This window comes from Phoxinus phoxinus (genome assembly GCF_949152265.1).
Source record: "Phoxinus phoxinus genome assembly, chromosome: 11".
NCBI classification, from domain to species: domain Eukaryota; kingdom Metazoa; phylum Chordata; class Actinopteri; order Cypriniformes; family Leuciscidae; genus Phoxinus; species Phoxinus phoxinus.
The window spans coordinates 6,634,927-6,659,084 of NC_136886.1; the positions used below are offsets into that span (position 1 = coordinate 6,634,927).

Genomic DNA, 24,158 nt, shown 5'->3' on the forward strand with positions numbered 1-24,158 from the left:
CATGTATATATTTAAGAAATATTTGCATATACACTGTATATATTTATACATACATTATATTATATATAAATATACATATTTTTATATATATATATATATAACACATTTTTCTTAAATATATTCATGCATGTCTGTGTATTTATATATACAAAATAATTATACACAGTACACACACATATATTATGTAAACACAAACTTTTATTTTGGATGCGATTAATCTTTGCCCAGCACTAATATATATATATATATATATATATATATATATATATATATATATATTGGAATCAATTGTTGTAATGCTATGATTTACCTTCTAAGCTGTTCAAAAACACGTTGACAGAACTTTACAGGCTTGACAAAGATAAATTGTCCACTTGACTTATTATTGACTAGTCAGTTGCTGGATGACTAGCTAACCATCCCTTGCAGATAAATAGCCAGACGTTCGCTCAGTTAATCAGATGGTCTGACAGATTGAGATGGCTTTCCCAAAGTCCTTTCATATTTATGTTAGAAATCCTTTTGTGGAGGCTTTTGAAAGTCTTGGTTATACAATAAATCCATCCTCATGTAGACAGCAACTGCTGCCACCATTACAACAACTCGATCTCTCTCTTTGTCAGCAACAGGCTTGCCACATGGCTCCCTATTTAGCTTCAGTGGATCAAACGCTTGACAGTCTTTTCCTTTGTAAATTCCCTCCTTCCTCTCTGCATTCTGACACAGAGAGCTCTCCTTATCCTCGTATATTAAAGTAACAAGCCACAAGAGGTTTCCCATCCTGCCTAAAAAAAAAATGCTGTAATATATGGCTTCGGATTAATTTTTTATATATCTCAATAATATTTAGGTCCTTCCTTCAATGCGAGACTATGCAAAAATCTAGCTTTATCTAGGGAGCAGAATTGTATTAGACACATCATGACACTCACATTTTGTTCAGTGGTTGTTAGTGCTGAGAAACAACTATGCAAGATCAAACCGGGAAAGATCATTGAAAGACGGATAAGAGAGAACGACCTGAGTTTGTTCTCAAAGTGAGAAACAACATTGAATTTTATGTTCCGTCAGCTTTGGATTATGTTCTGTTCTACCCATTTTTCCTTATGTGCCTCATTTTCTCATTGTCTGACTCTATTTTTCTGTTCTGATTAGCTTTGTTCTCTTCATCAGTAACAGCTTTTTGGTCATTGTGCCATTAGGCAGAAATCATAACTCCCTCGCCTCACTGTTGTGACAGACCGAGCTTTCACATTCCCATGAAAAACATACGAATAATGGCTCTCCACACTGCTTTCAAGAGTAACGGCATGCTGTGTTCGTGTGCCTGTCTTGGCGATTGTCGTAATAGCTCAAATCTGTCGTCAGCGAGAAGCTTTATCAGGACTCTTCCGGGGACACAGTCTCGGAGAGGTCGGGAGAGCGCTCAAAAATAGTGATTCATGCTGTCTTACCGCTCTCCTCAACCTCTTGTTTTCAATCTGTTCTGCAGCCAGTTGTTTTCTCTCGTTCCTGCAATGATTGTGAACGCAGTTTTAGCTTCAGAAGGGCCGTCACCTTTGAGCGCTTCAGGAGACATTTGCAGGAATATTTTAGAGCTAAAAACGGATGATTTGAGTCACGTAATCAGTGACGTCTAATAGATGCATGTGTAGCAGGCCTCCTCAGCAGTGCTGTATAGAGAATCAATGGGGAATCGGAGCACAGCTGAGAAAACGAGCCCTTATTTAAGCTGTCGGTGGCAAACAAGCCAAATCAGGCGGAAGTGCCATCTGCTCCTGAACAGTACAGTATATAGAAGAAGTTTAACCAATTAGATAAATGTGCCGTCTGAGGGGGGAAAGGCTGTAGGATGGCCTTTATAAAAGTTTACCATGGTAACCAAGGTTCCTGCCACATTTAATGTTACTATAGCAAAATTGTAAAGAATTATAATGGGATCTCTTTGAAGGGGTCTTTCACACATATACACACAAACACAAACACAAACACACACACACACACACACACACACACACACACACACACACACACACACACACACACACACACACACACACACACACACACACACACACACACAAATATATGAGTATATATATATATATATATATATATATATATATTCATTATTGGTCTTTATTGGACATTTTTGGCTGTTAAAGCATGTCTTTTTGTTTATGTCAATGTACACAAATACATGAACACAAGCTCCTCTAGTAGGGATATGCAATACCATATTGGTTATCAGCTATTTTTTTTTAATTAGTCAGCTATTAAAAAAAATGTGTGCATCAGCCGATATTGGATGTTGGTTGAACATGATGCTCATTTCTTTTTTTACACCTAAAGCAATTTTTACACCTTAACACTGTGAAATGTAGTGTCTTTATCAAATATATATATATATACTTTACATTATAAAAATGTGATGTATAAATTAAATTTTAATTAGTTTCATTGATTTTATTCTGTTATGGTTTTTAATGATTTATTTAGACTAAATAGAATATATTTTAATTGGCAATAACATTAAAATAATTATCATATTGAATTTTAATCTTTTTTTAATCTTCTAGCTGAATTCTTAATGCTCTTTCATGCATTGTGTTTCAGAATGCAGTTTATAATAGAGTTCAAGTTTGTGCTGTATTATCATTCCTGCAAGATGTTCTATATTGCAACTGCATTTTTATGGAAATGCAAATCATGGCACAAGGCTGATCTGTAGTAAATGGAGATTTCTTCTCTCATGTTAAAACAAAGAACACAAATTATAATGCTCCTGTGCCTTCTGTTTGTTATGTGTTTGTTTGATTTAGTTTTTTTTTTTTTTTTGGGTATGTCCTTGCCATGGTTTGTGAGCACTGAGACAGGAGGGAATTGAGGCAGATTATGAAGCTGCTCTGCCACTCCTGATACCTATAAAAGAAAATAGAGAAGGACAGAGATAAGCAAAAGGAGAAAACTAAAGGAAAAAATGTCAACGTTAAAAGGGTTATGAGAAAAAAAAATGCAGAGATGAGGAATGACCAAAGGTATTGACAGATGAAAATGGGAAATAAAGAGAGTGGCATTGTGATAATGTTCTCTAAAACCTCTGGTCTTCCCCCTAACAAATTCTCTGTCTTCCCTTGACAGGATTATTACCTCATTTTATTGGAGGAAGAAGAAAGTAGGCGAAGCAAAGGGAGAGAGAAAGAGCGATACAGAGCATCTGTTTTATAGCCTCAGACGGCTCAGCCTCAGAACTCACAATCCAAGAATTTCAGCTGAGAATGATGAAGAGAGTCCAGACCTTTGTTCTGTTGAGGCCAGGAAGAGATAGAGTACTAAAGAGACAGTAAAAGTCCTCTTCTGGAGGTCCGTTTTGACCCCAGGATGTTAGCCGAGTGCTACTTTGCCACAAATTAGAGACAATTAGAACATATTAGATGTTTAATACAGATTTCACTCTGAATTTGCATGTGTATTAACTCAAAAAAAGTCTGATTTAAGGCATTTTTTTAATAGTTTGTAATTTTAGAATGCTTTTATTTATATTTATATATAAATTATAAATTATATTTAAGTGAATGTAAACAGGCACGACACTATTTGGATATGTAATATGGGATTTTGTAGTTTAAATAGAGCCCTCTTGACATTGCAGTAGAAATAAACCTCATAGTTGACACTATATTTTACTCAATGCAAATGACAACCTTTTCATTCAGGTCAAATTAGATAAGCTGTCTTTTCTGACTAATGTCCTTAGAAGACAGCGGCTTTTATTAAATTAACATACAATTAAAAGTAAACAAAGTGGTATTACCATAATTTTGGGAAGTGAGATAAAGGTCACAAAGATCCATGGTGATGGTGGACCTTTAGCAGCGTCAGTGATGGGTCATATTCACTTGGTGTGACCCTTCAGTAGTGTTTTTTTGCCCATGTTGCTCTCCTTGACCACATGTGCTGTGTCAAAGTCACTCACTCGTTCACTCATCCACTATTCCCTGTATAGTCAGTGCCACATGGTGCACCATATTGGGAATTTGCACCATAATGCAAATGAATGAGCGATTTTGGATGCTGATATAAATATTGTGTGCTGAGAGAGTACTCTGGAGCATGCTTTCTTACATGTACCTTACTTTGTAATCTGGAATCAATATAAGGAAGCATACTTATTTTATAATTTTTTTTTAAACGTTTTTTTCTTTTTTTCTTCTTCATTATTATTATTTTTTTTTTAATGCAATCTTGAATCTCTCCCATCCAGGCTGCGTTCAGGTAAAATACATCAATTAAAAAAATAAAAACAAAAACAAGAAGCTAGTGTTCTCATCCTTATATATATGTATAGCAGTATAGCATGCGCTGGCTAAGCATTACTATGGCCATGCTTAAAAAACGCATTCTTCTCCAAGTCACATTAAGTCATCAAGCTATTAAAATGCTGCTGATATCTGCTCCTCGTGTCAACACTAGATAATTCCTGTTTTATCCCTGTCAAACTAAATTAGAATGATGTGATATTTCAGCTTTTGGTGGTTGGTAAATCCTGCTTAATTCCGGGCTTCTGACGGGGACACCTGCCTTTCCACCTAAAGGTTATGACACATAACGGGTCATGCTGTGTTTATGAGGAGATTATGGTGCTTTATGAGACCTGGCAGCATCGCACTGGGGTGAAGACGAGAGATTATGGGTGATGGGTTTAGTGGTTTATGGCATCTGTCTGCTCTGCACACGTTCACACTTTCCTTCTTAAAGGGGTCATGTCATACATTTTTTATCGTTATAGTTTTTTCATTATAGCTCATGGTCCCTGTTTTTTTTCTGTTGTTCCTTTAATGGATTCATATTACAAGGAATCAATTTTCCCTTGATCTTTTAAAATGAAAGAGCTTGATGAACCAGCCCAAAAAGTCTGATCTTAACAGTTTGTGCGGGACATTTCAGTGTGTTTTGTGATCTTGTTGCAATGCAATGCAAGCTGTTGTCTATACAATTAAAAACTATATTTCACACAACAGCAAAGCTGCAAGCTGGTGTGTGAGCACTGAAATGCACTGTTTATAATTTCCTATGCAAAGCGGGAGTTTCTTAAAATCCACAGTGGAAAATTATTTTGTTCAGAGAGATGTAAAATACCAATGAAAAACTCAAATATGACTGTACACTGTGAAAATGCGCTCTTTAAATATGAAATCAGCAACACCACTCGGCTGGACCATTTGCTGTCAGGTTCAATTGTTTGTACATCTTTTGTGATGAAAATACAAATTTCTGCAAAAAACGTACTTCTCACTAGATGCACCAATGTATAACAAAATAACAGCTTGTGAACAATGTGTTACTTTATGTTGCATTTACTTCAGGAAAGTTATCCAATGTTCACAAATCATTAGTTAGCTATAAATGAACACTAGAGGAGCTTAGAGCTTCATTTGTTAATGATGTGCGTTTGGGTTAGGGTTACGGTAAGTGTTTATGAAAACTACCTTATGTGCAACTGAGTTGCATACAAACATTTCAGTTTTTCTTTGAGTGTGATTATTATATCTGAAAATGAACAGAAGTTTAATATAATATCTCTGTTGTTAATTTTAACCTCTAATATTATAGTAATGTACCAAATTAGAGTTCCCTGTATAGGTTTCAGCATTATTTGGGAAAATTGGAAAATTGGTATCAGCAGATATTATTCTGAATAATCGGCTATAATGTATCGGCTGAGAAATTGAATATCAGTGCATCTCTACATCTCACCCAACTTCATTGTTTCTTGTTACAAATCAGATTATTTAGACCGGTTTTGTGAATGAGTTCAATCTGTTCACTTAAAAAGATCCGACTCAAAAAAATAATCCGTTCACTAATCAGACTTAAAAAAATTCTAATTTATACAAAAGATGAAAGAAAATGTGATTTCTCATATGACCTCTTTAATGAAGTTGTGCTGTTGTACTCTCTGTCTCTGTCTCTCTCTGTTTCCCTCCATTTTCCACCCTCAGTCTTTTATCAGCAAACAGCCTCCTTCTTCCTCTGCAGAGCAACTTTCCCCAACTCTCTGTGAACTCTCCCAGAGTTGCGTCTTTGGAGTTTGGCAGAAAGAGGGAAAGCGAGGCTTTTATAAGTTCTGTGTGTAGGGTTTTCATTAGGTTTCACTTTTCACAGTTGCTGCTTTCGACACTGTGTCAGCTTGTTTGTGAAGTCTTTTCTGAGTTAGCAAAGCTTATAAGAGACTTACGCCGTGTGTTTTTGTGCAGCTGGCTCTCACGTTGAGTGTGCTGTGTGTACGTGCAGAGTAAGATGTTACTCTCCTCCTAGAAAACAAAAAACAATTGGGCACTAATATAAAGTACTTTTCGTACTAGTAAAAGTACTTGCAGGAAAGCAAAATCACGTATGACATATTTCAGTTGTTTTCCCCGGCAGCAACGAGAGTAAATGCTTCCATTTTTATGCTACTGCTACTCATCTCATGATTTTTCAATTTTCTCCTGTAGTTTTTGTTAATCTCTAAGGTTCCACAAGAGATCTCAACAATGTCTGAAACTGCTCATGGTTTCAGTAAGAATATTTTGATCTAAGATCAAATGATCAGAGCTCTTACTGTGTCAACATTTATCTAATTTTTAGAGACAATCATCAGATTTGTCTCTCTCTCTCTCAGTTTTATGCTTAAAAAAACATAAGTGAGAACCCCATTAAGTCTCCTTATCCTTTGAAAGAGCATCCTCCGAGCAATAATGTATCTCTTTTGGGAGTTAGTTTACACTATAATGCCAAGCTTACCTACTTCTGTTTCCATAACCTTTGAAAGGATTTGTAAATTTCCTTTTGCCTTTCTCTCTCTCTCTAACTCGCCTCGTCTCTCTCTCTCTCTCTCTCTCTCTCTGCAGGTAAAGTGCTGAACACTGATTTGAGGCATTATCTTAGCCTGCAGTTCCAAAAAGGATCAATCGACCACAAACTGCAGCAAGTGATCCGAGACAACCTGTACCTGCGCACCATTCCATGTAAGACACACACATACACACCCAATCTATTCATTTTTATTCATTTATTTACTATGTACTTATTTGCAACAGTGGTTTTATACAGTCTAACCAAAAATTATTCAGACACCAGATATAAATTGTGATATTTATGTTTATTTTTTTTATTTTTATTTTTTTACTATTGGGTGCAGGACACTATAGTTAATTTATGTAAGTGACGATAGCCAAATAAAGTAAACTGTGACACATTATACCCAAAAATTCTTCATACAGTGGACTACCAGTAAAATTTATAAAAAATTGGGACCAAAAATTATTCAGACACTTTGACCTGACCATATTTTGCTTAAGTGTTTTTTCTTTAATTGCTAATGCGACCTTTTTACACCACAGACTGAACAAAATTAAGCATTGATTGGTAATTGCTTGACCTAAATTGGTATTATATTATTGTGTACTTAAATTTAACAGCTGACTGCTATTTAACCTAATTAATTTGTGAGACAGTCTAACAGATAAATGGACAAAACCAGTGAAATATCAACTGATTTGATAACTCTGATTTGAGTTCTTGTCATATTTTATTACCATTTTCTAAACTATAATGAATAATAAACTGTGATAATGTGAGAAATGTTGAAGGTGTCTAAGTAAATTTTGGTTTATAATATAATATAATATATATAATATAATATATGCTAATTCTGCTTGGAAAGAATTCTCATTTTTGGATCATTGAAGCATATCATGAAATTTAAGAACAACATATGTTCTCTCCATCTTTCTCTGGCAGTCTGGTTATCTCATCTTACCTCTCAGTGTTTTCTCATTTGGTGTTTGGAGCGAATCCTGTGTCCATTTCTCACACTGGTGTGTCTATAGTGTAGTTGTGAAGACAGAGGCTGTCCTCTCCTGTTGTTCTGGCCCTCTGCAGAACACCCCCAGCTCTCCTCTGATGCGCCCCGTGAGATGTTTACTGTTCCTCTGGAGAGTTGTGGAGTGGCTTTCTGAAAGCATGTTTCTTCTCCAAGCAGTAGCTCACTGCTCATTAGTTTCTCATTCAGCTAGTTTGTTATTCCCTATTTAGTCTAATTTGATAAGTGACAGTGACAAATGTGTCATAAAACACACTGAGGGGGCGAATTCACAACGACACTTTAGCAAGTGGTATTTCAGCACAGAAATTCTGCATCTTATTCATATACTACCTGCGGTATGATCTGGCCATTCAAAATTTCAGTTTTTTAGGGAAAAACATACCTTTCTTTGCAATTGCAACTTATATTAGAAAAAGTGACAGAAGTCCAAACATATTAAAGTAATTGGTTATTGATTTACAAATTCATTTTAATGCAGGTTTCAGAAAATTCAGTTTGATATCTGATTATGGTATTCATCTCAAATCTGACGACGCATCCGCATTTGGTTTGTTTAAAAAATAACAATGCGTTAAACAGACAGAGTTAGGCAAATGCATGTTTCTGTTGATGGATACACATTCCTCTAAACTTTGTTCAATGTGCTAATGCTCTTTATTGTATGCTCTAATATGACCAGTCAGTTGCGCCGTCATCACCCGGGTGTTGATAGCGCTGGTGAGACCCGAACTGCATGTTGCAATCTGTTTAAACTAAACTAATTTAAGCCTTGCCAATTGAAACATTTAAAGATAAGCGAAAGATAACTTGCTGTGAGAAGATTTGTGTGTTCACTCATCCGAAGCTTCTCAGACAGCGTGCAAATATTAAGTTCTCTTTCAAGTCTTGTGCTTGAACGGACAATTTCACTCTTAAGTGAAATTTCACTCTTATGTTCAGTCTTTAGTGAACATAAACAGTCGAGAAAGACAACGCATGTGTATCAGCATCAATGTACTGAATCCGTGCATTATGTCTTAAAGTGACAGCAGCCTCATATTCCTGCTGTCTGTGTTTTTAATGTTAATCAAACAACAAAAGACAATGAGATCATCCACTGCTCTTGACTGAATAGTTTTTGTAACTTTAATAATGATTAATCTTTCATTTATACAGTGAAGATTATATAATGTTGTTTTACATTTGATTACTTTATTCAATTTCTGTACCTGACTACTGTTACACTGAAAAACATGAAAAGCACTGTTTATTTTGTTTGTATCTTTGCTCTATTGTATTTATTTGCGCTGTTGCTTCTTATATTCTATTTTTATTAGAACAGTATTTTTATTTGACAGTAGTCCCTTTCCCTTAGCACTAACCGAACCGTACCGAAACCATGACCTTAAAACCGTGATAAAAACCGAACCGTGAGAAATTTGAACCGTTACACCCCTAGTAGACTAGACACTATGAGTAAAAACAGTAAAAACATTGCGAAACTTTTGTGAATTATTACAATTAAAAATAAAAACCAGTTAAATTTGAATATATATAAATATACATATATTTGTGATGGCAAAGCTGATTTTTTTTACTCCAGTCTGCAGTGTCACATGATCCTTCAGAAATCATTATGCTTATTATTATCAATGTTGCTTTATATTTTGTGTAGAAACAAATTTTTTTCGGATTCAGCTTTTTTTTTAAATAGAAATCATTTGTAACATTATAAATGTCTTTACTGTTACTTTTTATCAATTAAACGCGTCTTTGCTGAATAGACTACTATTAATTTATATAAATTATAGTTATTAATTTATTAAAGCAAAATCTTCCTGACTTCAAACTTTTGAACAATAGTGTATAGCCTAATATTAGAAGATCTTTATCATAAGATATAGATTAGGTTTTGGAGTGTATGTTCAGCTAAATTAATACTCCCATAATTTTTTCCATACCTCTAGCTGTTTCCTGCTTTTTGTAGCTCCTGTCACCCTAAATTTTCCTCTGAAGGATTTTAGTGTTAGAAACGGGCAGCAAAAGTTTATTTTTAACAATCCATGATCATCACGATCATCACCAGTTTGCTTCGGCACATTCCAGTACAGATTTTTTCTGTGAACCTGTCACAATCTAATGAAGACTATTGCAAAGAGGCTGTTACGAAAGGCAGCCTGAGGCGGTGCAAACCATATTAGACTTGACAGCAAACGCGCAGCTCCCGAGTAAAGCGCAGCAAAACGCCGTTACTCACGTCACGTGTAAAGAGGGCGTCTGCATAGACGTCTTAAAGGCACAGCAACAAAAAAACAAGCTGTTTATTTTTAAAGGTGAAAGAGAAGAATAACTGAGAATCTTTAACTGATATTATAAGTGGATTTGAGGGAAGGTGACCCATTTTAACAACTTGAAATACAGCCAGCGGGGACTGTTTAGTTGTGCATTTTATCACTGGCAATAACCGTATCAGCTTTTATATCCCAGCTGTCGAACTGTCTAATAATAGACTTTTTGATTAACGCATTTCTGTTTTATTTCTAAATCCGTTGAAGTTTAAAAAAGAAGAATTCATTATAAATAATTCCCCATTAGAATGAAGAATTACTCTTTGATGTTTTGGGAAAAATTGGAGACAATCCGAATTAGCATAAAATGACAATATGAACTTCCATTGGGTGCCATTTCTAGCATAGCATTCTCTTGTCCTTAGGTCACTCTGTGCTTGGCCTAGTTACTCTCTCTCTCTTTTCTCTCTTTACCTTAGCCAGTAAATTATGAGAAGAGCCTGAAACGGCAGAGTGAAGAAGGGAAGAAATGAGGAAAAAAGTCTGAAAAGTAGAGGGAAAAGGGAGTTGGAGGAAGAGAGAGCCTCTGGTATTTGCAGTCACAAAGCTGCTTTATGGAGTTATGAACAAAAGTTCTTAAAAGCTCCTCTGATGGAGAGGAATAAAGAGCAGCCTAAGGTGCCACTCATATCCCTTCTCTACCAGAATGTGCCGGGGCAGGTGGTCGCCCGGGGGATCTGTGGACCTCTTTCAGAACCGGCCTGTGATTGAACTGACTTCAGAGGCCAACAAAGATGAAACTGGCAGTTCTTACATAACCTGCTTACAACCTGCCGCATCACAGTCATTGTTTACAAGTCTTTGGGCTCACAAGAGTTTCCACTGCGTCAGAGAGCACTGCAAATGCATTCATTTCTTCCGAGACGGTATGTCGCAAAGACGTAAAGGGAAATACACAAGAGTTTGTGGAAGAGGCATTGCATTATGCAAACAAAAGTCTGGAATAGTTGAACATTCTCTGATGTAGTTACCGGTATTTGTTGAAAAATGAGAATTTTAAGACAGTCAAATTCCCTGATTGTTCTCATCATTTTAAACTGGCCTGGGGCCAATTGCATAAACTTAGCCACTATGTTAAGACTGCGCCTTAAGAACTAGTTTGACCAACTAGCAGTTAACCAAGAGATAATCAATCCAACTTTTCCAATTCAAATTAGACTGATCTACCTTTTTATGTAACTGACTTTAAAAAGGTTATGACCATTTTTGAGGAAAACGTTCAGATGACTGACTTTCAAGAGTCTAAGCAGTTTATGGTTCTATGTAAATTTGTGACTTTTATGTTATTATAATTTTTTTTTTTATTTTTTTTTATGTACAATACTGTGCAAAAAAAGCCTAAAAATGGCTAAACACTAAGCTTTTAGTTGTCTTAACCACAAATTATTGGTCAGGAAATTTACAAAAATTTAAGCAAATGCACTACTTAAAGGGATAGTTCACCCAAAAATGAAAATTAGACCATGATTTACTCACCCTCAAGTCATGGTGTAGCGTAAATATCAGCAGTGCGCGTCGCATTACTCGCATAAGTTGCGATTTAGACTTAAGTGGAATTCGTATGTTCGTTTTGGCGGAAGCTAGTTATTTTACTTTATAAAGTTATAAAAAAAAATTTTTAGGATGTTTTTCTTTCATTTTTTCTTGCGATGCAAAGCTAAATTTTCAGATTCATTGCTCCAGTCTTCAGTGTCATGTGATCTGCCAGAAATCATTCTAATATGCTGATTTGCTGCTCAAGAAACATTTCGTATTGTAAAATGTGCACAAAAAAATATTTTTGCTGATTAATATTAATGTTAATGAGAACAGTATTCATTTGAAATATAAATATTTGTCAGCATTATAAATGTCTTTACTGTGACGTTTGATCAATTTAATGCATCATTGCTAAATAAAAGTGTTTTTTTTTTTCAAAAAAAATATTTAAAAATAAGTTCATAAAATGTCATTAAAAATCTACTCACTTTACCAACCCGGTCTCACCCCAAAACGTCATATACTGACGGGTCTTGACCATACAGTACGTCAACATACGACGAAAAGGGTTCCCCTATAACGTCAATATGAGACGCAGACATAAGCGCACCAGCAGCGCCTCCTAGCGGTACCCTAACGCATACCTAAACCCAACCATACCCGAATCGTCACACATGGACGTTATAGGGGTACCCTTTTCGTCGTATGTTGACGTATAGTCAAGACCCGTCAGTATGTGACGTTTTGGGGTGAGACTGTGTTAACTTTACATATGATTTTTGCAAATAATTTTATTTCACATAGGAAAGGAAAATGGAAAGGGGCTATAAAATCTGTGCAACAGAACACATTTAGCAACATCTCTTCTCCTCTACTCCCTTCTTTATCATTATGTTATGGACATTGAACAAGGTAACCCCTTTTAACCTCGCCAGTAGATATTCACATATCTATAGCCAGCGCTGCTGTTCCGATTCCCTCTTCTTGTGGCATTTACACAGTTGCTCCCTAAGGAAAATGTAAAGGAGCCCGTTTTTAATATTATTTGCTCTCAAGTTAGAGTCAAGTCTCCGCAGACACTTGACTCTGGCATTTCACTTTGCTGCATCTAATGTAAATGTCCTTCAAATGACAGTAGAGCCTGGTGGCATTTCCTAGCACACTAACGAACAGAGCCGAGAAATGTCATCTTTTATTTTTGGCCTTTTATTCGCAAGAAATGCCACCCTCGGATGTCTCTTATGAGGATTTTGCTGCTAAACAACCCACCTCTGAAATTAGGTCCAAACGTGTACTGTTTCTGTTTGATATTTTTTGAGCAAACACACTCACGCAGGCTTAAACACACAGAATTAATTTTTTTTATCTTGGTTTAGGGGTAAAAAAGCATGCATGCATTTGAGTTGATTGGATAAATAGTTCATCCAAAAATTTGAATTCTCATCATGTTGTTTCAAATTCATATTACTGTTTAGCCTGGGAAAACCCAGACCCTCTCAGTTGTAACTGAGTAAGGGTCTGGCAAAGCTCCATAGACAATTCATTTCCACAGGGGCGTCACCAACGGACGTCGGAAAGATCTAAAACCAATCAGAGAGATGAATGACATGACGTATGCAGAGCGACGGAGAAACATCTCGAGACTCTCAGCAATTCTCTGTTTGTGTTAACGAAAATGACAATTTTAAATCGCTTGAAACAGACGCGATAGCTGATTCGAACGAGTGATGTTGTGATGTTCCACGGCGGCATCCATGTCTGTAATGTACAAAATCTGCGTCACCGTCTCTGCTCTGTCGTCATCGTGTAAAACGTTTCTGATTGGTGCCTACTGCTTACTGTTGTTTGTTGACACAAATTAAGAAATATACAGAGTGTGTGTGTATATATATATATCAAGGCTTAGCCTAACCATGGCTACGGACTTGAGACTAGCGTGGAATTTTCTCACTCAAACCACTGCCTGCTGCTGCTTCTGATTACTTTTAGAGGGAAAAGCTGCCCATAACTGCTGGTCTAGGATCAGTTTTCTCCATAATGATAGCATTTTGGTGAAACATATTTGGTAAACGACCCAGTGCGTTTGCGCTGGAGAACTTAAAAGGTTTCTATTTACAACATGATTTGCAGCGTTAAGCTATATAGCCAATCACAAACATATCTGTTGATTTCTTGAACGCAATGGCCAATCGAGGCGCAAGTTTCGAGCGGTGAGTGGAGTTCTGCACACTCGGAAAATCCTCTCATTATAACAAACAATTATGTAAATAAGACATTTATTGTGTAGTCAGCTTCATTGATTGTAACAAAACTTTGTGAGATGAACTAAAGATGAGTGTCGGCTTTTTAGTGATTAAAAAGGGAACGCTCTTTGTGTGCTTTCTGCCATGCCAAATCCTGCGTACAGTATGCTTGCTTTTGTGTTCTGTTTGTGAACGTAAATGCTTTAATAACAAATAATTTATCGGGACAGTTCATGTTGTAATCTGTAGATTGTGCGGTGGTGACACGTAACTTGAAAGTATTTCAAGGAAATCTATTTAAATATGTTTTTAAAGATTACTGTAACTTTACAATAGGCCTATATACTGTAATACATTATTTTGAACGATGATAATAATATGGTGTGCTACTGCAAAAATTACTCGTCTCGGTTTCGAAACTGTTTGGCGCGAGAGCCAAATCATAGCGCTGCCAGGCAAGACTAACCGATTCATGATTTATTAGTGATTTATTATCGAATGCAGAATTCGGACATGATCATTTTAGTACATTGGGTAGGCAATAATATGTATATATAGGCCTGTATTTGTAAAAAAAAAAGCAGCACGAATTCTCCCGGTGCTCCTGATAGCCAATCAGGGCCTGGACTTAGCCTTACCATTGAGTTGGTTCACCCTCCGCCTATGATTATAGATCAGCTTGAACATTCTGCAAAATTTCTACTTTTGTGCCTAGCTGAAGAAAGAAATACATAAAAGTTTGGTACAACATTAGGCTGAGTAAATGTTATCTGGGCTGAGAAACCGAAGGGTGAAAATATAGTATTACTATAAATATAAAGATTACTACACTGCAGACACACACATTTTTCAAAAGTGTCAAATGCTTCAGAGACTGAATCTCATTGTACAGTCTGTGCACACTTTCCACCTCTGTGTCACCGTCTCCCTTGTGAATAAAGCAATCTGTGACTACACTATGCTGGAATAACACACTAAATAACACAAGATTTCCTCTGATATGATGTAATATGTCCTTGTTCTACTCATTTTGGCTAATACAGTACATCTCTCTGTGTGTTTCCAAACCATTTTCATAGAAATTATGTTAAAGCATGTAATTTTTCATCCTTTAAAGCCTCGCAAATTGCCAATCCCTCTTTTTTTAAACCAGTTTTCCATGTAACCCATCCAGTTGTTTCCCAGTTTCCAGATCGTATCTATGGGAGTTTGAGATCAGTTCTATTTACAGTTCCGAATGGAGTGCACTTGTTCTCAAAGGAAATTCTGAAATGCAACCAGGGAATCCAATTTTAATTCTGGTCAATCTGAGGCTGTGTTTAGACAGACACAAAGTTTGCAGCAAATGGGATTGTGGGTGTAGGATATTCTTACCAGAGCTAGTTTACTGTCACTAATTGTGTTTGTTTTACTGGAAGGTACCACTCGGATGCCCAGAGATGGGGAGGTTCCAGGAGTGGACTATAATTTCATCGGTGTGGGGGATTTTCGCATCCTGGAAGAGAGTGGATTACTGCTGGAGAGCGGAACATATGATGGTATAAAACACACTCTCTATACTGATATACTTCATGCAAACATCACAAACCATGGATGCCTCAGATCATGATGCTAGTTGTTTTCCAAGTCTACCTGGTAGACGATATACTGTAACGGGTGAAAAATTCACATCAAAAGCAGTTTTTTATTTACAAGTACCAAGCCTACAATCTAATCTTAACCAAAACTGGCCCTTTTTTAACGATCTGAAACGCAAGTATCAAAGGCGAAACACAAGTAAATTTGTGGGCGGATCCAAGGCGCTGTTGCTATTATACCGGCTGGATAAATGACTTGGGCTCTACGCAAATCTAAAATGGGTTGGTCTGAAGTAGCTTCATTATTCATAGGTATGGTTTGGGTGTAACGTGAATTAAACCAATCAGAGCGTCCTCTCACATTGTCTTTAAGAGCAGGCGCTCTTGTTCCATGGCGGATTGTTATTATAACGGCGGATTTGCCAGGCGCGGTTCACAGCCGAGGAGACCGGCGCTCTCGTCAGGGCAGTAAAAGACAGAGAAGTGGCATTGTATGGGGATGGGAGAAACCCACCCAAATTAGCTTTGTTTAAACAGGCGTATAATAATTTGGGTAAATGTGTAAGCTAGATTTATGCCAATTTTTTTCACATCTTCATGGACACAACAATGATTTCCCTCGTGTGTTAATATTTTTCCTTGTAATAATGTATGATTTGCAAAACTGCTGCATCTGTTTAGATTAGAGAATCAAAGTGTATGCGCGTTGTTCACACGCTACATAATGGCCAAGCACACGCCCTTAAAATAGCATATGACTAACGCGCAACGCGCCGCTGTCTTTAGACTAGGGTTTTCCTGGTCAATGGCGGAAATGTTTTCTGAAACATCAAAATTGCACCAGGGAACGTTTGCGCCGGTACACGCCTCCTCTTTTCTCTGAACCGCCCCCGCGAGCGCAAGTTCATTCACTTATTTACCGACGTGCGTCTGTGGAGGGAAAAGTCCGCTGTGCGCGGGTGCAAAATAGGAATGATACATTCGTCGGTGTACAAAGTCAATTGCGCTGGGTGCAAGATAGGGCCCTGTGTGTTAACATTTGACAGTTGTGTTTTTTACCTGACTGAAGTAAACTCTGACACCAAAACCTCTAGGCATTCATTTAGTCCAAAAAGAATTTATTGACAGTGCAGCCTCAAAAATGTACCGTATGATGGATTTAGCCTTCACATCTTACAGGCAGAGTCAGAGAGTCAGTGAGTCAGTTAGCACAGGTTTACACCATGCAAACAAGCTTTGCAGAGCTTGAGGCAAACTGCTGAAAAAGTACACATAAGGAAGACAAAAGTCACAGTCTGTTCCCTGTAATGGCACATCCCACAAATAGATATACTCTATGTGTATATATATTGCAACAAATAGCCAATGAAAGGAGCTGTGTGTGTATGTATGTGCATATATACATGCACACACATATTATAATTTATTATATAAAAAAGATTTAACAAATATTTATATTTTTTGAATTGTTCAAAGAAGTAGACATACTACCATTCAAAGGTTTGGCGTCAGTAAGATTTTTGATAATTAATACTCTTATTCAGCAAGGATGCATTAAATTGATCAAAAGTGACAGTATAAAGACATTCATAATGTTACAAAAGATTTATGTTTCAAATTTTCTATTTATCAAAGAATCCTGAAAAAAATGCATGATTTTTTCAACATTCATAATAGTAAGAAATGTTTCTTGAGCACCAAATCAGCATATTAGAATGATTTCATAAGAATCATGTGTCACTGAAGACTGGAGTAATGATGCTGAAAATGTATCGCAGGAATACATTACATTTTAAAATATATTAAAATTGAGAAAGTGTTCTTTTAAATGGTAATATTTCATAATATTGCTGTTTTTACTATATTCAAATAAATGCATGCCCTGGTTGAGCATAAGAGGCATTTTTAAAGAACATTAAAAATCTTTTGAATGGTACTATGTTTAATAGAGAATGATTTTCAGAGGATTTTCTTTTTCTTTTTTTCCTTAAAGAATAAAAGCGTTGGGTGTTTGTCCTCGCCACTGCAGTCTAGTTGGTTTGAATGTCTCCGTCCTGAGAGACAGATAGCGTGCCAGGCGAGTGCATTCACTGTGGCCCCATGTCGATAGTGGGACCAGGGACTCATGCCAGGCAGAGCCTGCTGGGACAGGGAGCCATGCCAATAAGAAATGCCCATATGTGCTCTGCTTTCGAAGAGGGAGACATTCTGATCCTAGGACACACACACACATGCATGAAAACACACATGCATACTCTAATCCCAGCAAACTGTTCCTCAAAGGAATAGTTCACCCTCAGTTACAATCAGGTTTTACAACATATTTACTTTAGAGCACGAATGATATGACATTTTACCGTTGATGCAGCTTTATATAGATTTACAACATCTAATGTCTCAATGTGGTCATGCTTGAGCAATAGCAAACAGTTTCTATGCCTTTATGATTCCCTCATTCCAGTAGTGTGGATAAATTTACAACCCTCAAGGCAGCTTTTAATGTAATCCTGTCTAAGCAAGCTTGGTTGAATTAAGAGTTGATCCTGATCAATAAAGATTTAGCGCTCCTTGTAAGCACACAGAGAATCTCAATGGAGGCGATCTGTAAACATGAATAGGCTGTGGCACAATTCACTGTACTTATTGCCTGTTGAGTCACAACACTATTTTATTCCAATAAATAGATAGATGTTCTCCGCTCACATGGAGTAATTCTCATTTCTATACATGATAAAAATTTTGGAATCAGAAACGTAAGTCTATTTGAGGGCAGATGAATTGTTTAGTGACAGTTATACATGGGGGAACACATAAAAGAAATACATTAAAATTAAATATTTTAAACAGTTTAAATATGCAAACAATCTTAAAATATTCTTAATTTTCTATATTCAAAGTATGTTTTATCTTTTGACTTATGAGTGAAATATGATTTTTTTCTTAGCGATTTTAAATTACAATAAATTACGTTTTCTAAAGGAATTTGCAGAAAATTAGTTTACATTTCATTAAATGTATGCAGTATGGTTGCTACTTTGGTCCACTTACATTGTGTAAAGCCCATAAACCTCTGTTATCTGTCCATATCTATCTATTTTGATATTATAGCTGCACTTTATGTGCACCAAAATATTTTTGACATCTTTAAGAGAACGCTAAGACAACTTTCACCTCGTTCTCAGATTATATGGCTCTCTGCAGATTACTGGCGACAGATGACGCTGTAAATCTGCTCAGATACTGAGAGTAGCACATACCTTTATGACTCTGTCATGGTTAGCTGAGTGCATATGGGGTGATTAATCAGGGTTACAGCTAGGGGTGGGCGATATGGAAATCACTATTTTTTTTCAGGCAGAATCACAATTCACAATCTTATCACAATTCTTTTTTATGTTGGATTTTAAGACTGTTTTGCAAAGCACTGAGCAATGCAGCCAAACTAATTTCCCTATTTTAAAAAATGTAACCTTACAAGGTAACAAAAGAAAAACAATGACAGACCATAGACCAAAGTAGGGGTGGGCGATACGGCCAAAACCTTATTTCACTTTATTTAATTGAATTATTTGATATTTTTTATTAAAAATAAGAATAAATATGCAAATGACAAATAATATAAAATACAATATAAGGTACAAATGAAATAAACAGTGCTTTAATTTTTCCAGTTCCATTGTATTTAACAGTAACATTCAGAAATTGAATACATGTAAAAAATAAAATACTATAGACACTGTATAAATTAAACATACACTGATTCGTATTAAAGCCACGGAAGTGACGTGATATATGGTACTGTTAAAAAAAGTTTGGGGTAAGTACGATTTAAAAAAATAAATAAAGAGGAAATGTAGGGTTGATTTCCACTTAACAAAGTTCAACTGTTGTTGGTTGATTTAAATGTTGTTCGGTCTAATTGTGCTGATTTTCTTCACCATAATAAGCTGCAAACTGGACCGGAATGTATCCTGATTTTAAAATGTGTCCTTCAGTTAGACTATAGTCTTGGTAACATGCTGTTTTCGCATGATAATGTATAACAAATGTAATGGTAGCAGCACACACACTTTCCTTACGCTGTGACACTGGAAAGAAGGAGATCCATTTGTATAATGAAGAGAGACAGAGAGGGAAGGAGTGAATATTCATCACTGCATATTCATGAGAGGTGAGCCAAGTTGTCAACAGTAGTTAATTGCTTGTGAAAAAGCCTATTCCCACATGGTTTCAGTTTCTATTTGCTAATTAAACTCTTTAGAATTTACAATCTAAAAAGAAGAGGATTAATCTTTCGACTGATTACAAGGATTATATTTTACATTGGCAAAAGATGAAAATGTGACCTTAAAAAGCCGTTTTTCTTTTTCTTAAACAGACGCTAATGATTTCTAGGGGCAGCATATTTATTTTCAGGATGAAGGGAGCGAAGAAACAAAACAACAAATTTGGATAATTTAAATTAATCTGTGTATAATTGGTGAAGGTTGAATGGCTGATTTGAAAAGATGCCTTTCCATTGACTGAATCTAATCATACTGAGAGTGATTTATTTAGTCTTACATCAAGAGGGAATGATGAAGCACAACCCTTCACCCCAACACACACACCCCACACACATACATTAACATGTACCATCAAATTAGAAATTAATTTAAATGCATTATGCTGCTCCACTGATTGGCTGTACAATTGTTTCTGATGCATATTAATGAACTGAATTTTGCATGAGAAGATAGTGGGAAAAGTTTCATTACTGAATCCAGTGGTGAGTGTAATTACTTTCAAGGCGCCACTGAATGGAAAGTATAACATTTCACACTGCATATTGGATAGTCGACACCTAGATCTACGTTTTTGAGAAAGCTGGAACTGAGGAAGAAAGCGGAGGTAGCGATAAAGAAGTCCTAGTGTTACCAAATCAGCTGTTTCATCAAACTAAACTATTTGTGGCTTTATAAACCAAAGCTTACGTAGCAGAAATGTTACACAAACCCTCACAAGTATCTATTTTTATGCCTTTTCTAAAGATGTCATGAATCAAAATAAGTTCTTAATTTCTTCAGGTAACTTCTATGGCACTCCCAAACCTCCTGCGGAGCCCAACTTGGTTCAGCCTGACCTGGTTGACCAGGTTCTGTTCGAGGAGGATTATGGCTCCGAAGTCCAACGAAAGCGAACCACCTCTGTCAGTAAGATGGACCGCAAGGACAGCGTGGTCCCTGAGGAGGAAGAGGATGAGGAACGGCCACAGCTCCCAAATGGCATCCCAGGTCAGTGGACGGACTGTAATGTGTGTGTGTGTGTGTGTGTGTGTGTGTGTGTGTGTGTGTGTGTGTGTGCTTGTGTTAACCACAATCTGTATGACTGCAGAGATAGATTTCAGTCTAAAAATTAGTCACCCATACTGATACAGGCATCTTTTTTTTTTTATGTCAAAACTTACAATATACATCTTGACTTCGGCCCAGTGTTATTTTAGTAGTATGTATATACTATTATATTATTTATTAATATTTTGAATTAGCTTTTGTTTTTCCATGTTCAGGTTTTATTTTAATTGTAGTTTAGGATTTTGTAACTTTTTAATTATTTATATATATTCCTATTTAGCTTTAATTTATTTTTATTTTAGTTTAGTGCTTCAACTTAAACATTTATTTTGGATTTTCGTCTAATATTAATATTGTATTTTACTATCAATTCTTTATTTAAAGTAGTTAAAATATGTGAAACTGTCAGAACTTCATTGGAAATTAAGATTCATCACAAAGGCGATTGGCGTGTCAAATAAAGTGATCAAAGACTGCCGATTTTGCCCTTCAAGAAAGATATCTTTAATATTCCTGAAATTTGTCTCAGACAGCAAGTCTTTTCCAAACTTGCTGTGTGATCGAGGCTTCAACCTGCAGTCTGCTTAACTCATGTGCAAATGATCAGTCAGAGGCCTTACATGATCTCTCCGAGAAGATCCTTGTCCTTTACTCAAGGAGAACTCGGCAAGCTTTGCTTAAAAAAGAGCCAAACCCTCTGCGCACATGCTCTCATTAGTTCACAGTATAACCTTATAATCCTTCTGAGATCAGCGGTTGTGCGTTCAAGGCTCGAGGCCTGAAATTTATGCTCTATTTGTATACTGCAGTACTGCGGAGTTGCATTTGGTAAGCGAGTCACTGCTCCATAATGGCTTGCTTAATGCGTGAATGATTCATGTCTATGACCCTGGTGTGGATCTGCTTTAAACATAAATGAGCTGTTTAGATGTTTACAGGGCTTTAACTTTTAACCATAGCTTTTGCTTGTATACAGTATAAGCCACAAATGTCCCCTGGAGGAACCAAGCTTATACCCTCAGTATTTTTTCGCCTTAAACTATGTTCTTACTATTCTTTTGTTGTGTATATCGGTTTGTATATAAAACGTGTGGACTATAAAGGTGTATAAACTGATTTAAACTTTCAGGCCTTGAGTTTCACCAACATAAAGTACCATGGCAATTATTTTATCAAGTTACTATTGTATTTCAATCTAATACCACAGAACCTCTACAGTATTGTTTCATCTTTCTGTAGATATGATAGAATAATCTCTTAGCCTCCTTGACACAGTTGTTGTTTCCTGCTATTAATTCAAAGCTGTTGTGTTTGTATAGCCATGTTTGACTGCTGGGACTGGTGAGGTCTTTCCCCCCAGCATTGGCGTAAGCCAGTGAAGAGGGAATAGTTGTTGAATATTCGCTGAAGCAAGTAGTCCCTTGGCTCATGTTAAAAGAGTCATTTAATGGGGTGTCCTTGCTGCAGAATAGTGTCATATTTGCTTTAAAGGCTTTCTGCCACTTCAAGTGTGTTTAAAGAGAGGGAAAATGGCAGTGAATTAGTTAGCATGCATGCACACACATACGTACCGCTTTTACATACAAACACAGAGAGCTGATGTTACCACGGGCCTTTCTTCCTGTGCTGTAGCCATTTTTCAGATTTTGAATGATGTGTAAATCTATGCAGAATCCATCAGATTAGAGCTTGCCGTTTTCTAAATGAGTAATGCTTGGTTAGATACCTTAAATCCTATTGTATGCTAATGACCAAGTCAAATGTTATTTTTTATTGCACTTTTCACAATACTGTTTTAAAAGTCGCTTTACAGAAAAGCGTGAAGTTAATGCTTGTAATATCTTAATATTTTCATGATTAGAGCTGGGAAATAATATAGTTTACATTTTGTGACGATAAAAGCAATCAAGCAGTTGAGATATGCTATCGTGTATAGCTCCCTACGCTAGTATTGTATGTATGCGGATAAAGTTGGACGTACTTATACGTCCAACTTTATAAATAGAGCTGGACAATAACAGTTACATTTAACAAAATAAAATCAGGCACCTAAATGAATCATCCATTTTAAACTAATTGTTTGACTGAATGAATCAATGACTCACTCGTTTAGACAGTGATTTTGCGGTTTCAGGTTCATATTTAAAAGTATCTTTTCAATTTAGATGAGGGGCTGAGAGAGTGACGAAGATTGAGTGTTGTTCAATGTATATATATACAATTTTATATAAAGAGCTGTGCGATAATAGTTTACATTTTGTGACGATATACACAATCACAAAGCCGATTGTTTGCTATGTAGTATTGCTTGGCATGAGTATACTGTATGTATGCGGATTAAGTAGGATCTTATAATATATAGCAAATGTCAAACTGCCTGATTGTTATATCATCAAAGAAATTTTATTATATTAATATATTGAAAGTTATATATTGTATATATTATTTAGCAAGAGGTTTACGTTCATGTATTTGTGTGTGCGTGTGTGTGTGTGTGTGTATGTATATATATATATATATATATATATATATATATATATATATATATATATATATATATATATATATATATATATATATATATATATGCAAATATGATACAAAAATAAAAACTCAAAAAAATATTTACCGGTATGTATAATTAATTTGTGTTAAATAATAATAATTGAATTATATCATTAAATTGTGGCTATACAGTATATTTGTTCTGCTATGTACCTGAAACGGGAAAATATCTTGCTTGCACACCATCCTACTTTGACATGCAAAATATCACCCACCTTAGTTTTGCATTATACTTTTTGATCTTCTTTCCTTCTGTAGAGAGGACAGAGGAGTGGAGGAAAGCGGTGCCCAGCTACACTCAGTCCAGTGGTGGAGGCAGTGCAGGAGGCAGCGGGACACTGGAGCTCCGCACCTGGAGCTCTTTACCCAGAGACGACAGCCTGGAGCCCCTGCCCTACAACTGGGAAATGGCCTACACAGAGACGGGCATGGTCTATTTCATAGAGTGAGTGTGTGGCCATAAGAGGAGAGATTTAGCCTTTATGACTTTATTAACTGCATGAGGTCTGTTGCTGTCACCTTCTGGTTTACCGCGTTCATAAATAATAAGGCCTGAGAATATTGTATTTGAAAGGTGGATTTCAACGCTCAGTTACATGATACTATTCGTGAGATTTGAGAGAAATGATTTTCAGTAATAATTTTGAATGATAAAAATAATATATGTTATGTTGTTAAAAATAAATCAGTAATATTAATCATATCCATTATAGACTTCCCTTTGGATACTTTGATGAACCAAATGTCTGTCTACACTTGCACCG

At 36.2% G+C, this 24,158-nt stretch overlaps 1 protein-coding gene across 4 annotated transcripts in view; it reads left to right on the plus strand.

Moving 5' to 3' along the window:
* The window catches only part of magi3b (membrane associated guanylate kinase, WW and PDZ domain containing 3b), a 110,606-nt gene that overhangs the window by 62,616 nt on the left and 23,832 nt on the right, over positions 1 to 24,158 (plus strand). For all 4 annotated transcript variants that reach the window (XM_079628361.1, XM_079628362.1, XM_079628363.1 and 1 more), the window contains exons 2-5: positions 6,894 to 7,010; positions 15,338 to 15,457; positions 20,563 to 20,769; positions 23,653 to 23,839. In XM_079628361.1, the coding sequence (XP_079484487.1) occupies positions 6,894 to 7,010; positions 15,338 to 15,457; positions 20,563 to 20,769; positions 23,653 to 23,839 (631 nt within the window). The remainder of the gene's footprint in view (positions 1 to 6,893; positions 7,011 to 15,337; positions 15,458 to 20,562; positions 20,770 to 23,652; positions 23,840 to 24,158) is intronic.